At 42.0% G+C, this 13,255-nt stretch overlaps 1 protein-coding gene across 1 annotated transcript in view; it reads right to left on the bottom strand.

The window, feature by feature from the left end:
• b3gat2 (beta-1,3-glucuronyltransferase 2 (glucuronosyltransferase S)) overlaps positions 1 to 7,807 on the bottom strand; it is a 49,931-nt gene extending 42,124 nt beyond the window's left edge. The window contains exon 1 of the mRNA XM_035173339.2: positions 6,771 to 7,807. Coding sequence (XP_035029230.1) covers positions 6,771 to 7,304 — 534 coding nt within the window. The 5' untranslated portion in view covers positions 7,305 to 7,807. The remainder of the gene's footprint in view (positions 1 to 6,770) is intronic.
• Positions 7,808 to 13,255: the final 5,448 nt, after the last annotated feature.

The following is a 13,255-nucleotide window of genomic DNA, read 5'->3' as shown; positions in this document are numbered from 1 at the left end:
GTGTTAACGCTGCCAGAAGAACCAAGTTCTAATGAAACAAAACTAGACGTTTTTTAATTAGAAAGGAAGACAACAACTCCGCTAAGGCCCAACCCAGATGAAACCACATTTGAATTCACTAGTTCCAGATTTTTATTTGAATCTGCACCACATTGAACACACTCTTAAATACCATACATTTAAACGTGACTGATTATTTGCATCAGTATCCATGAATTATTTTCTGAGACAAAAACAAAAATGCCCAATCTCGCAATGTTAAAGAGAAAGAAATCCGGGTCAGATCTGCACCTGCATTTATTGGGTTCTTTCCTGACCCGTAATCTGTCAGGTCATTTTTTGTAAACTTGCATAGAAGCAAACAAACCAAAATACAAACGGACAGGGGTGAAATCATGGTGGAGGGCATTCATGAAACGAATAAAGTGTGAGCTGCAATCTGCATTATTGAGCATACTCTTTGTTAATGAAGAGCCAAAGTGCAATCTATCTGTTCAACCTTGATTTTCCCTCAACCAGAGAAATCCCTCCACCTTGCTGAGAGATTCCACACATCGCTGCATACGATAAGGAAGCTCTAATTTTTATGGGAATTATTTTTTCTTTTTTTGAACGAAACAGTCAAATTTAAAGATGATATGAAAAAAAAAACATTCTATTCAGACTACATTAGCATGTAGCCTTGGGTGAGGGAGCTCCCATGTGAGCACAATGACTCTTGAGGGCAAAACTGCAGAATCACCCTGAGGAACCAGATGGAAGTCGTGTGCGTTCAGGCCCAATCATGGCACTATTACATGGGGGGGGGGGCATTAAATGAGCATTCTGCGTTTCACTATTGACTGCTCGGAGGTTACTCAGCCATATCTTGTCGTCTGCATAATGAACCACCAGCAGACAGAGATCTGACAAACGTGTGGAAACGGAGAACGCTCCTCTTTACTCGTGTATTCACTCTAAATGCCTTTCCACCTGATTTCTCGCTCTGACTCCGCTGCCAGCGAAAGAGAAGAACGCGGGGAAGCTTGTTAAACATTTGCTACGTACCAATGTTTTTTTCATAAGGGGAGGAAGCAGAGGGGGTTGAATGGTTGTCACACATTTTGCTCATTACTCTGTGGTAGTTTGCGGCCCACTTTCGGAGCAAAACTGCCCGGGCAGCTCCTCTCATGTAATCAACAACCCGGAGTCAAAGAAACGGGGCTGATTCTGTTCCAGCTGGAGTTCGGCATTTGTTAATTGGGCAACAGCAGGTCAGAAGTGTTTCACTCTCTGCTCCACAGCAGCTAATGAAATGATAAAATATTGAAACACGAAATATTGAATGAATAATTCCTTTTTTCTGTGCTTACAACTACCTAATTCCACATCTGTCCGTCTGTATGTGGATCTTGAGATTCGTTCAACTTTTTGATTTTGCAATTGGCATGTGTATTCTTAAAGGCCCAGGGAAGTGCAGGGCAGAGTCTGCTGAGATTTGGTCACGAGATACATTCAATATTAATAAAATGTTAATAAACAAGTGACAGTGCTCTGTAGCAGTCGGTGGGGGCGCAGTGTGCCTTCAGTTTGCGTTTTCTGTCTGTCTGTCTGTCTGTTTCCTCTTCTTCCTCAGATAAACTACAGTCGTGTTCAGTCAAAATCGCATCTAGATCTTTTTGATAATTTGGTTATTTTTCTTTCACCATATCAGACTGACACACAGACACACAGACACACACACACACACTCACACACTCACACAGACACACAGACACACAGACACACACTCACACAGACACACAGACACACACTCACACAGACACACAGACACACACTCACACAGACACACAGACACACACTCACACAGACACACAGACAGAGCAAAGGTGCTGATATCCATCAACATTCAAAAATCACATTCTCTTCAAAGTAAAAGTATGTTTGTTTCGTTGCTGTAATGTTTTAAACTGAGCTGAATTACAGTTTTTATTTTGAAAAAGTTGTAAACTTGGGTCTGAGGTAGCCAAGAACATTAAAACCAATTAAGTATTATACCTCCTCCCTGTGTTTGTACAATACATAAGTAATTTATCGATATATATCAAACTTTTGTTACATTGCTTTTGATGAAAATGACATTGTGATGATTAATGTCATAGTTTTATTGCTCAGCCCTAATTTCACCCCTCAGAAGTTACGTGTCCTGAGTCCCACCTGCGCTCGTGTGTAAATACACATTTAAAGAAGTAACATAATTGTACAGCACACACCAGCTTTCAAGAAATGTAGGTGTGCAGTACATAGCTCCTACAATCACCTCAACCCTGCTGAGTTAAGAAGCACAGTCATACAAAGAGAAACTATATTTATGTAGTATTTATATAGTTATTAAATGAACACCGTATACTCGCTGAGCTGCAGTGTAGAGTTAAAGGTATTTTCTTCGGGAACCGACCCACACACAGACCAGGAGAAACCAGACATACCTGGTCTGGCTCATGGAAGTGACCTGCAGTGCTGATTGTAATGCTTGAAGCTTATTTTCTACTGCTGCTCTAACTAAAGCGTAATGCCCATGATCACATGTTCTAATGATACACATTTTCAGTGTAAAATACAGAATATTTACTGTATTTAGAATGATTGACCAAGGCCCCTCTGTTTCACCATAAGCTGTCCACGTTCATTGAACTGGAGCATAAAATAGGACAAGGACAGTGTCACAAAGTTATTGCATCATGGCCAGTGTGGAGACCCATAATTCTTGCTGTGCACATGGCAGCACTGTATTTAGATACAGGGCTTCTGAATCCAAATCCAAACCTATCTTATCCTAAATCACAATTACGACAAGAAATATGATCACAAGGGCCCAAGGTAGAATAATATTTCTGCCGCTTGAACGATCCCTCAATAATTTTTCTTCCAGAAATGATATAAGGGTTTCTAATTTAAAGCTGCCACCCACTATAAGTGCAGCTACTGCGATCAGTCTAAAGCCTGCAGACGGTTGCTGCAGGTTATTACGGCTGTATGACAGCCTATTATCTCTCTATGACAGGCCATTACCTGCACAGAGCAGCTGGGTAATGAAATAGGCAGGAGGACAGAGAGAAGACAGTGTGCTATTAACAAATCAAATAGATGCTCTTTGCACCGAGCCGCCGGAATCGAACACTCACACTCTGTGTCAGAGGAGACTCGGCTTCTGCACGCTGGGTTCACCTCAGTGAGTCAAGTATATTCTTTATCCAAGTGTTGGAGTCAGGGATGACGGGGAGGACAATCTGAAGTCTAATTCTAATTAAGGGTGGATTCCTTGAGGCCAAAACAATGGGAAAAATTGACTTTGCTGCTTTCTGATTGACAGGATAGACACTTAGTCATTTTGGATTCTGGTGAAACTGGAATCTCAACTAGGCACCATGGATTTCTGTGCTTTTCATACAGAATATTATGTTTTATTTAGGAACTTGTTCCCTGTGAGCATCAATCCAGACAGCGGTTTGTACTCAGTTCATTTTGGCGTTCAATTATTTAGAGCTGAAATGTCCTTAATTGATCAGTGGGTTTGTAGAATGAGAAATTACAGTGCAAAATGTTTGGTGATCAGATGACAATTTAAAGCTAGGGTTGGTAGTCCTGGAAAATCTAGCCAGAGTGGGCTATTACTTTGAAAAAATGCAACCAATACATCCCACCACCTTCCAATAAGTTACTTATTAGTTACAGTCCTAAAAAACCTGTATATGTCGCTCCGGGTGACCCAGACTTCTCATCAAGCAGTAGTTTATAGTCATAATGTTTTATTCTCACACAGCCTAAGAAACCAAATGAAACTCAGTAGAGCACATACCTCCAGCAAGGCCCAACATCCCCCTTAAATTGAATCAGGCTGCATTCATTTGTACACACTCATTGTTATCATTTCCCTAAATTTAGTTTTCCTCAAGATCCATGAGTTTTTCTCTGGGAAATCGGTAAAAATATCAGAAACCGGTATCTATCAATGTTAAAGAAAGTGATACAAAAAAAATCCTGCATCTGCCGCTTGATCCGGATTCGCACCATATCACACCCCTCCACCAAGTTTGGTGGAAATGTGTCCAGTAGTTTTTGCGTAATCTCAAAAGTAAACCAACCAACACACAAACGTAGAGGGCTAAAAACATAACCTCCTTGACGGAGGTGATAAGAACATCAAGCTTGTTTAATGCTCATGGTTTATCTCATAGTTTGCAGAACAGATTTTAGATGTAAGTGGCCACTGCTTTCAAAAAGTGGAAGAACACAGCCTTCCCAAATCTGCATGTTTCAATGTAAGCATACAATTTATATTCTACAAAGGGCAATTCAAAACGCTTAGGTATTTAATTTTCGAATGTGCTCATCATCAAACACCCCCATTAAAGATCACCAGTCCTTTCATCCATCACTGAATCAGTCACCCTTTAAGAGTACTGCTATATTATTCAGTGCCGGGTTTTCAGCTGATCTATATAAATATGTTTTGCATCCTGATTTTGGCCCAGCTATATCTGAATGGCAGCAATCAGAGGCAGCCATCTGCAATCAGGGGAGCATTCTCTCAGAGTGGTTGTGCATTTGTAAGAGTGAGAGGATTGTTGTGTTGCTTCTGCCGCTGCTACAGACGTGACGCTCTTCATTAGCTGGATGTCTAGAGCACATGCAGGGGTGGCGGTGCAGCTTCAGTATACATGACAAACGATCGCTAACAGTGGCATGAAAAGATATAGCAATGAATTGACATAAACAAACGCTCAGACGTACGCAGGTATCAGTTTTCCAATATAGAGATTCAACCCGGGCACATCATCCAGCCTGTTAACTCAGATTCAGAGGACAGATCGATACGACACATGATATGTTTTTGTCAGTATTTACACGTCAGAAGACTTCCAGCGTCTAGTATCAGTGCGCATGCGAGTTCAGATGAATTTATATAGAGATCAGTGTGAGAATTTAAACCAGTAAAAAGTGAAATAATAAAAGAAAATAAAAAAAATGAATCTATAAAGCCGGCACTGCTATCCACCACTGACAATCAATCTCACACGAGTACCACACACACACACACACAAGTACACACACACACACACACACACACACACACACACACACACACACACACACACACACACACACACACACACACACACAAACACACACAAACACACACACACACAATCCTGCTTATTAATTCTGTGCTGGCGAGTGGATCGGCTGAAAATTGGACAGCGATGCTGGTAAGATGCACCAGCGCTGACACGGCCGTCATCCATCCCTATCCCTTCTTCATGTGTCAGTCAGTGCTCCTTCCTCTTCCTCTTCATATTTCGTCTAACGCTCATTTTAACCCCCCTCATCTCCCCAGCAAGCATTCTCCCTACACACAAAGTGTCCTTGTGGTTTTTACCAGACGCACTTTACTGGAAAAGGCTGGTTTGATATCGGCCTTTCCAGTGAAACAAGCAGCTCTCAAAACAAGGTCTGGAGCCTCCCGGGGGTGCTGAGCGGGGCTCCAGTGGGATCCCATCAGCAGACAAGTAAGAAGCTGGTGAATTTCAATGTTTGAGTTCCTTTGAAAAGATCCCATGTGGGGGATGCCTAACAGTTCCTGTGCAGCATAACGGTGGGAGCAGAGTGAAAACACAGCCAGTTAACCTCCTAGTGCTGATGCTGTGATTAAAGGTGACAAAACAATACAACACCATAAACACTGTTATTCCTCTGCATCTGGACAAACCCTCACTTATGCAGGTTTGTGGGGACGTTCCTGGGGTTCATCAATTTTTACATGTTGGAGCCTAAGACTTAATTATCTACGTTTCTGCATGAGACATGATTTCAGATACTGTTTAATTTATCTCACTATGTTGATCGTTGCTTTTCAGTTTAACATTTCACACACATCTCTGTCACATACTTTCTTTTGTGTAAATACTTTAAACATCTATACACCATTTAATTTACACACTGTCTTTCCCCATGAATGTTATAAATATTGGTATTTTGTTGATGTGCTCTGTTACACATAATATCTATTGCACTTCTGTCCTTCCTGGGAGAAGGGTCTCTTTCTTCTGAGGTCTCTTCCCCCTGATGAAAGTTTTTTTTGGTAGTTTTTCCTCACTTTAAAGGGCAGAGGAGGTTGCACCTTGTTAAGTCCTAGACCAGACAAATATGTGGATGTGGGCTCTACAAATGGAATTTAATTGATTGATTGACATGCAAAACATATGATCATGCTGTTGGATTGAAAGTTGAGATCAAATAATAAAAAACCTGGAGGAGCAGAACCCCAGTGTTGAACTCTGGTGGTGTGGGGATAATTACTTATGTCTGTTTCTGCCTTTAGAGGTCACATGTAGATGTTAAATTTAACTGATGCTATTTTAGTTAATTCACACAAGTAGTCAAATATAGGCTAAACGAAAAGTACATTAATAAATGTACTTTTCATGTAACGTTATTACTTGAACTTGAATAAAGATGATCCGGTTTTTTTTCACAAAACGAAAGTCAAGATTAAGTAGCCTACAAATGTCCCTGGCCTCAGTATAAATCCCACAGCAGCTTGTTTCCATCTCATGGTTTATAGAAATAGCCTGAAACAATACCATCTAATTTATAAACAGGCATATAGATGTGAAAAGGGTAAGATTACAGTGATACATGTTGTGTGCCGCAGTTCAGGCTGAATGACACGTTGCCATGATGCTCCCTGCACAGGAACAACACAGGTAACACAACTCATGTCCGGTTACCTCCTCGAACAGCTCCAGGCTGTACGTGTTGTCGTCATCCGCGAAGAACACCACCCCGGAGTCCCGGCGGCCCCGGTGCTGCCGGAGCCACGCGAGGGCCACATTCCTCTGTTCGGTGGCGCGTGGCATCCCGGCGCGCTTGAACCTGCGGGGAGTGAACACATGCAGGTGCGTGAACGGCACGCCGCACCGGGCCAGGAAGCGCGCCACCAGCTCCGTGCGCGCCGTGGAGTCCTCCACCACGATCCAGTGGAACCGGGGCACCTGGCGGAAGGCGTGTGCCAGCCGGGTCAGCTCCGCTTTCTGCACCGGACGGGTGTAAGTCGGAGTGATGGCGTAGATGACCGGCAGCGCGGTCTGATTGTGGGTGACACCGACCCCCGGCGCGCCGGTCCGGGCCGCCCGCTGCGCCCTGCCGGTCCGAGCGGCCGCTGGAGCCCGGACCGTCCTTTTGCTGTCGATATCGATCATGATGATGACAATGAGGACCCAGGGCAGAAGGATGAAGAAGCGGCTGAAGAGCACTGATTTCATGGCGAGGCTGAAGTTCCCGTGCGCCCTCTCTCACTCACTCCATCACAAACAGATCCCAACGAGCGACCAACTCCAACAACCGCGTCCTTAAAACCCGCCGATGTTATTCTGCACAACCAAACAACACAGAGCAGCACCCGGAGTCCATTACAAACTCTGTGGAGCACAGCACCTTCCGCTGCGTCCCCGTCCCAACGGGACCGTTTCCCCCTAGTCCTCCTCCTCCTCCTCCTCCTCCCTCTCTTCTCTGGGATGGGACTTGAGCTCACTCGTCCTCCAGCGCACTCTCACACAACCTCACTTAAATCCCCATGTTCGCTCGTCATTCAGCTCCTGAGTGTTTCCCGAGGAGGCGAAACAAGCCGGAGTTGTCCTCCGTGCAGCGAGCGGTGACAACCCGCCGATGTGCGCCGCCCCGCCGAGGAGCATCACTTGGCGAGGAGGACGGAGCGCTGCTCTGACTCCGAGGATAATAAGGGAGGAGGGGAGGAGCAGGTGCAGAGCGGAGGAGGAGAGAGTGGATAGGGGGAGAGGACCTGGGGAGTGAGAGAGAGAGAGAGAGAGAGAGAGAGAGAGAGAGAGAGAGAGAGAGAGAGAGAGAGAGGTCTTGTTATGTCGTGCGCATCAGTGTCCACCACGAATAAACCCAGCTGATCGAGAGGCATAGAAACGCAAACACAGTGATGGAGAGAGCCTGTGCCTCCCATGGGTTTATCAACAACCAAATGTTAAATCAAAATTTGGTTTGGGCTACTCAGGGTGACTTCATTCAGGTCCCAGTTTGAGAGGGACTTACTTTTAAGAAAATTAACTGGCATGAAATGTTAAAGGCTTGCCAGTTGAATAGTCTGTATATAAATCCATTCACTAAATCAATCAATTGATAGAAAAACTAAATTTCAATATCTTAACCGACCATTTTGGTCCAAAAAATTGTTTTGGAAAGAAAAAATGGAAAGAGATTCCAGGCTTCAGTCTCCTAAATGTGACGATTTGTCGCATCTGTGAAGAGTCATAGGTCATGGTATCTTCAGGAGTTGTACATGTCTACATCAGGCACCTGGACTTGCTTGTGTTTCCTGAAGATGTTTCACTTCTTATCCAAGAGGCCTCTTCAGTTTTGAAGTGAAAATGTGTGAAATGAAATGTTTTTACAGTTATTAGCATCTTATAATAGTTTACTGCGATGGGTTTTGAGGAGTCTTTTGGTGAGAACAAGAAATTAAAGGGAGTTTTTTTTTATCTCTGCACAGTTGCTATCGCTTGCTCGTTGTGGGAACTGTTGGGTTTCTGTACAATTTTGTAACGTCTCTACCTCATTATATAAAGTGCCTTGAGATCATGTCTGTTGTGATTTGGCACTATTCAATTAAACAATTTAATTGGATTACAGAGTTCACCAGGATCAACATCTTATATAAGGACACCAAAAGCAGTGCATATGGTCTAAAAGGCCAAACTGGGATTGTTTCCCAAAAAAATTTGCAAAAAATGTATAATCCCAGGATCAGACTAATTTAAGCCCAGTAAAACCCAGATGCAGTGGATGAAGGGCATTGAGGATGAAAATGGGAATTGGGCACAAACGTTGATTAATTATATCCTGTGTGTTGTGTCCCAGTGGAAAACCGCTGGGACGGCACCGCACCCGGCTGCTCGACAAAAAGACGAGCGTGTCTGAATTGTTTTGCTATCTCTTGTCTCACTTGACAACTTGCACATGTTTCGAGGCATTGACACACAGTAGCAGAGGGTGCTCTTCTGTGCACAACTGTAAAGATGCCGAAGAGAAAGAGAAATGATTTTGTTGCTGCTGTGAGGTGGAACAGTGATGTCACTCACTTCCTTTTCGGATCCTCTCTAAAATGTCAATGGCTGTGTCTGAAATCTCTCACTAATCACTACATAGTCCACTGTATTGTAAATTTGCCCATTTTTAATGCTGTCTGAATGTTTAGTGGATTTTTTAAAACCCTGTACAGTGCACTTATTGAATCCCACAGTGCATCGTGAAAAGCAGTGAACAACTGATTGTCACTAACTGACCAATATATACCATCATGCATTGAGCTTGTGGAGTTGACAGGAAGAAAAATGGCGGAGAGATGATCGAAGGCAGCCCTTTTTAGCCTTCTCTCTCTCTGACTATTCTACTTATTCTTATCAAATGGTTATCGTGAGGATAAAGACAGACACGTTTATAATTGCCACTTTCACAGACCGTTTTTAAAACAGTCTATTTTAGCGATCATCCCTGATATTTCCAATGTTATAGTTGTTGTTGTTTTTTTGACCAGCACGACACAAATCTGTGAGTTGAGTAAGATATGTAATAGGAGCAGAGCAAACACTGCAGGTTCATTTCTACATTTAAACATGGTCATTTAACGAAAAATGTTTTAATAAGAAATGTAAAATAAACATATCACAGGAGTTTCCACCGGCAATGACATTGGTACCGGCGCAGAGAAAGTATGCCGAGTAGGATCAGTGTGTTTGACTTGTTCCGATTAGCTGACTATATATTAATCTGCATAGAAGTCCCATAGTGAGTCACAGCATATATTGTCACAAAAGATGGCCTCCAACTATTTGTCCTCTGCTGTGTGTCTGTTGGCCAAACCATATAGCAAGAATGTTTGGCCCTATGATGGTCTAATCTGACACAATGGCTGTCTTGAAAGACAAACCCATCAGGATTGCTGATGATATAGCCTCTCCTCTCTCCTGTGTCATTATCACCCTGACAGATCAAGGTCACATCTAACCACAGCTGACTTCTCGGATGGAGTTCATCTGAAGAGAATTGGATCAAACAGAGGTCACTGGTCTCGCAGACCCATTTAAGGGTCTTTGAAACAGATAAGCAGAGGAACTTCCTGGCTTACCGGTGTTCTCCACTTGAGCCCAGAAGATAATCAATGATGGTTAATTATGGACGCAACATGGATCAAGAGATCTGTCTGATCCACGCTAATAGAGTCGGTTCTCACAGAACTAATGCAGGAAAACAAGCTCATAATTGCACAGGTTGAAAGCACATTTGATTGTTTGGATTAGGTGGCAGCCGGAATGCTAATGTGGGGGGGGGGATGAGAGAAAGAAGCGAAACTTTTTAGCACTCTGATAGTTATTGAGTGTTACATGTCCTCAAACAAAAAGGCTTTCGGAGGCTTAATCAATCTCATGCTCAGTGATTTGGGTGAAAACCGAGTAATGGGCTTACTCAATGATAAATCACTTTTAAGACACTGATGTGATGATAGCAAATGGTTTAAAGGCTGGATTCCAATAATAAATGGTCATGCTTTATCAGCCTTAATTGCATGTTCTTCCATCTGTTCATACACAATCAGCAATTTGGAAATCAAGTGTCAAGGAAAATGTCAGTTTAAATGAGATAATTCTTACTGGCATTGCTTCGGATATTATTAGTAACTTGCACAGAGGAATGAGGCTTTTTGTCTGCATATACACAGAACCTTTAAAAACAGATTGATCTAAGAAAAAGAAATGCAAATCTTGGATTATCAAGATTTATGACCGGAATTGTAATAAAATGGGTTATTTAAAAAAAAAAAAAAATGTCTGGATGGAGCAGGTTGAGAGTGTGAAGTGATTGGTATCGATCAACAAAGCCGTAAATTCCTGCCATTTCACTGGTGCAGTAAAAATCACATGTACTGCTCCTTTAAATCCTGCTGTCACATTTTGCTCTCATGTCATACTGCGTTCCCACTCTCCTGTTCCCACATTATTATTGACATTTTATTCATAAGTAGTGTGAGTGCCTGGCTCGACAAAGGGTGCATGGCTGTCACACGACCAATCCTGCTGCAGATACAGTACACTATGCTCCGACCGCCCTGCAACATAAAGCATCAACCGCTGAACAACAGCTTTCCAACAGATTACCACAGCATGTCGTTAATTCTCACTGCTAAGGAATGCTTGTCAAAATTAAATGACAATTTACATTAACAAAAGCTTTGTAAGGTGATGTATGAGGGTTTTTTCCAATGGCTGAACTGCTCTGGGGACTGAATTGAGTCTCAAAGGGCAGGAAGCAGAATGTAAAATTAGACATCAGAATGAAAAGCAAAGGATAAAAGTGTTAGCTGTATTTAAAGGTTCGGTGTGTGCGATTAAGGTGAAAGCGATCTATTGGCAGAGATTGAATAAAAAAATAATCCTAGTAATGTTTTCAGTGTTTTATCATCTGAATTGTGCATATTGCTGTTTTCTTTCCCATAGAATGGCCCCTTTTATATTTAAATACTTTTAATACTCTGTAGCTTTGAAATGCTTCAATATGTCCAAATTCAAAAATCACCTCAAAGGGCTTTACAGTCTGTATGCTCTCAACACACTATCATCAGACCCTAACATTGGAAATATTGATTAATGCAGTTTTGACTTGCTCTAAATATTGACTCCATTTGCAGTTTGTTATTTTGCTAACCTGAGTCTCTGTCCTGAAAAGGTGAGGTGTTTATAGCAGCCAGTGTTTTTCTATACCTGCCTCCAGAGCAGCTCTGGGAAATGTTTGTACAGCGTGAAGTCCAATCTGCTCTGCATTACCTGAGCACTTTGTCAAAGTGTGATAGGAGTAGATGCAGTTAAAAACAACAGGTAATCCAGTCCATTGTTCTTTCACCTTCTCAAGACATACACACGCCCTGGTCCAGCTCTCTGCTTTGCAGCCGGTAAGGGCATCTCAAGTAAACAAGCTGGTCTGAGTAAAGTCAATCTGGATGATGTGTTTTCCAGCAAAATAACCTTTAACGCACAGTTGAGTCTGCAGCCTGTCACCAGGGTAAGGCTGGATCTACAGATGCTGTTGATGCGATCCCCAGAGGCTTGACTATTATGTGACATTATGTCAAATGTCAGGAGTCGGTGTGATTGAGGGCACAGAGGAACACGCATTGCGGTGACACTCAGTGACGTACATGATTGAGGCCTCGCCTGCTGCTGACAGAGTGGTGCTCCAGCAGAGGTGGGGGACATTTTAATTTTCATAACAGGCTTCAAGGGCCATACTAAATTATTGAAAACATATATCACTCTAACCTCTTCAATGTGATGGCTATTTGGTGTCTGATATCAAGTGGTAGTGATGATGTCTTTGATAAAGCAGTATAGGTTTTTCCAAATAGAGATGCAGACGTCAGTGCATGTCTCCTCAGAATGGAGAAAAACCTCAGGACGCACATATAGTTTATAGAACTCAAGCAGAGGGAGGTTGTTGTATCTACTGTAGCTTTAAGCTTGTTGTTGCTTGGCAGCTCTGTGATTTCATATTGTAGATTAAATACTTCAGCTGGTTCCATGTTAAATGGCATCGTAAATATGCTTATTGAAAGAACCATGTTGTGTATTATCGATATTACATTTTTGACCCTTTTTTCAATGGGGATTGAAACTGTGAATCATTTTAAGATATTTTGTAAATGAAAAATAGAATAATAATTATTACACCCTTATGCAGAAAATTACAGAGATTATTTTCCATACATTTTTCCTCTTTTTTTTGTTTTGTTTTTCTGGTATAAAATGGAAAATTCACACATGTAGAACATGTAAAGAGGCAAACATATACGCACAAAGCAGTACCAATATAATTTTATATTTTAGGCAGGGTTGTTGGTCAGTGTAACACTTTTTTTTTCTAAAGTTGTATCATATCAATGTCATGTCAAATTAGGATTTTGTATACAAATTTTCATTTTTGTTATGAAATGTGATAAAACCCAATCATAATTGTTCATCGAGCTAACAAACCTTAAATACAATTACAGAAAATTTAAGATAGAATGTAATGTTCTAATTTTCAATTGATAATTTCTCAAATAGAAAATTGAACTGATAAGCAACACACAGACCTTGGGTGATACACTATAGCATGTTGAAAATGAGATGGAGACAGAATGTGTCAATGCCAAGAACTG

Source organism: Hippoglossus stenolepis, chromosome 12 (genome assembly GCF_022539355.2).
Source record: "Hippoglossus stenolepis isolate QCI-W04-F060 chromosome 12, HSTE1.2, whole genome shotgun sequence".
NCBI classification, from domain to species: domain Eukaryota; kingdom Metazoa; phylum Chordata; class Actinopteri; order Pleuronectiformes; family Pleuronectidae; genus Hippoglossus; species Hippoglossus stenolepis.
Note: the sequence above shows the minus strand (reverse complement) of the source record. Positions and strands in the feature narration are given on the sequence as shown.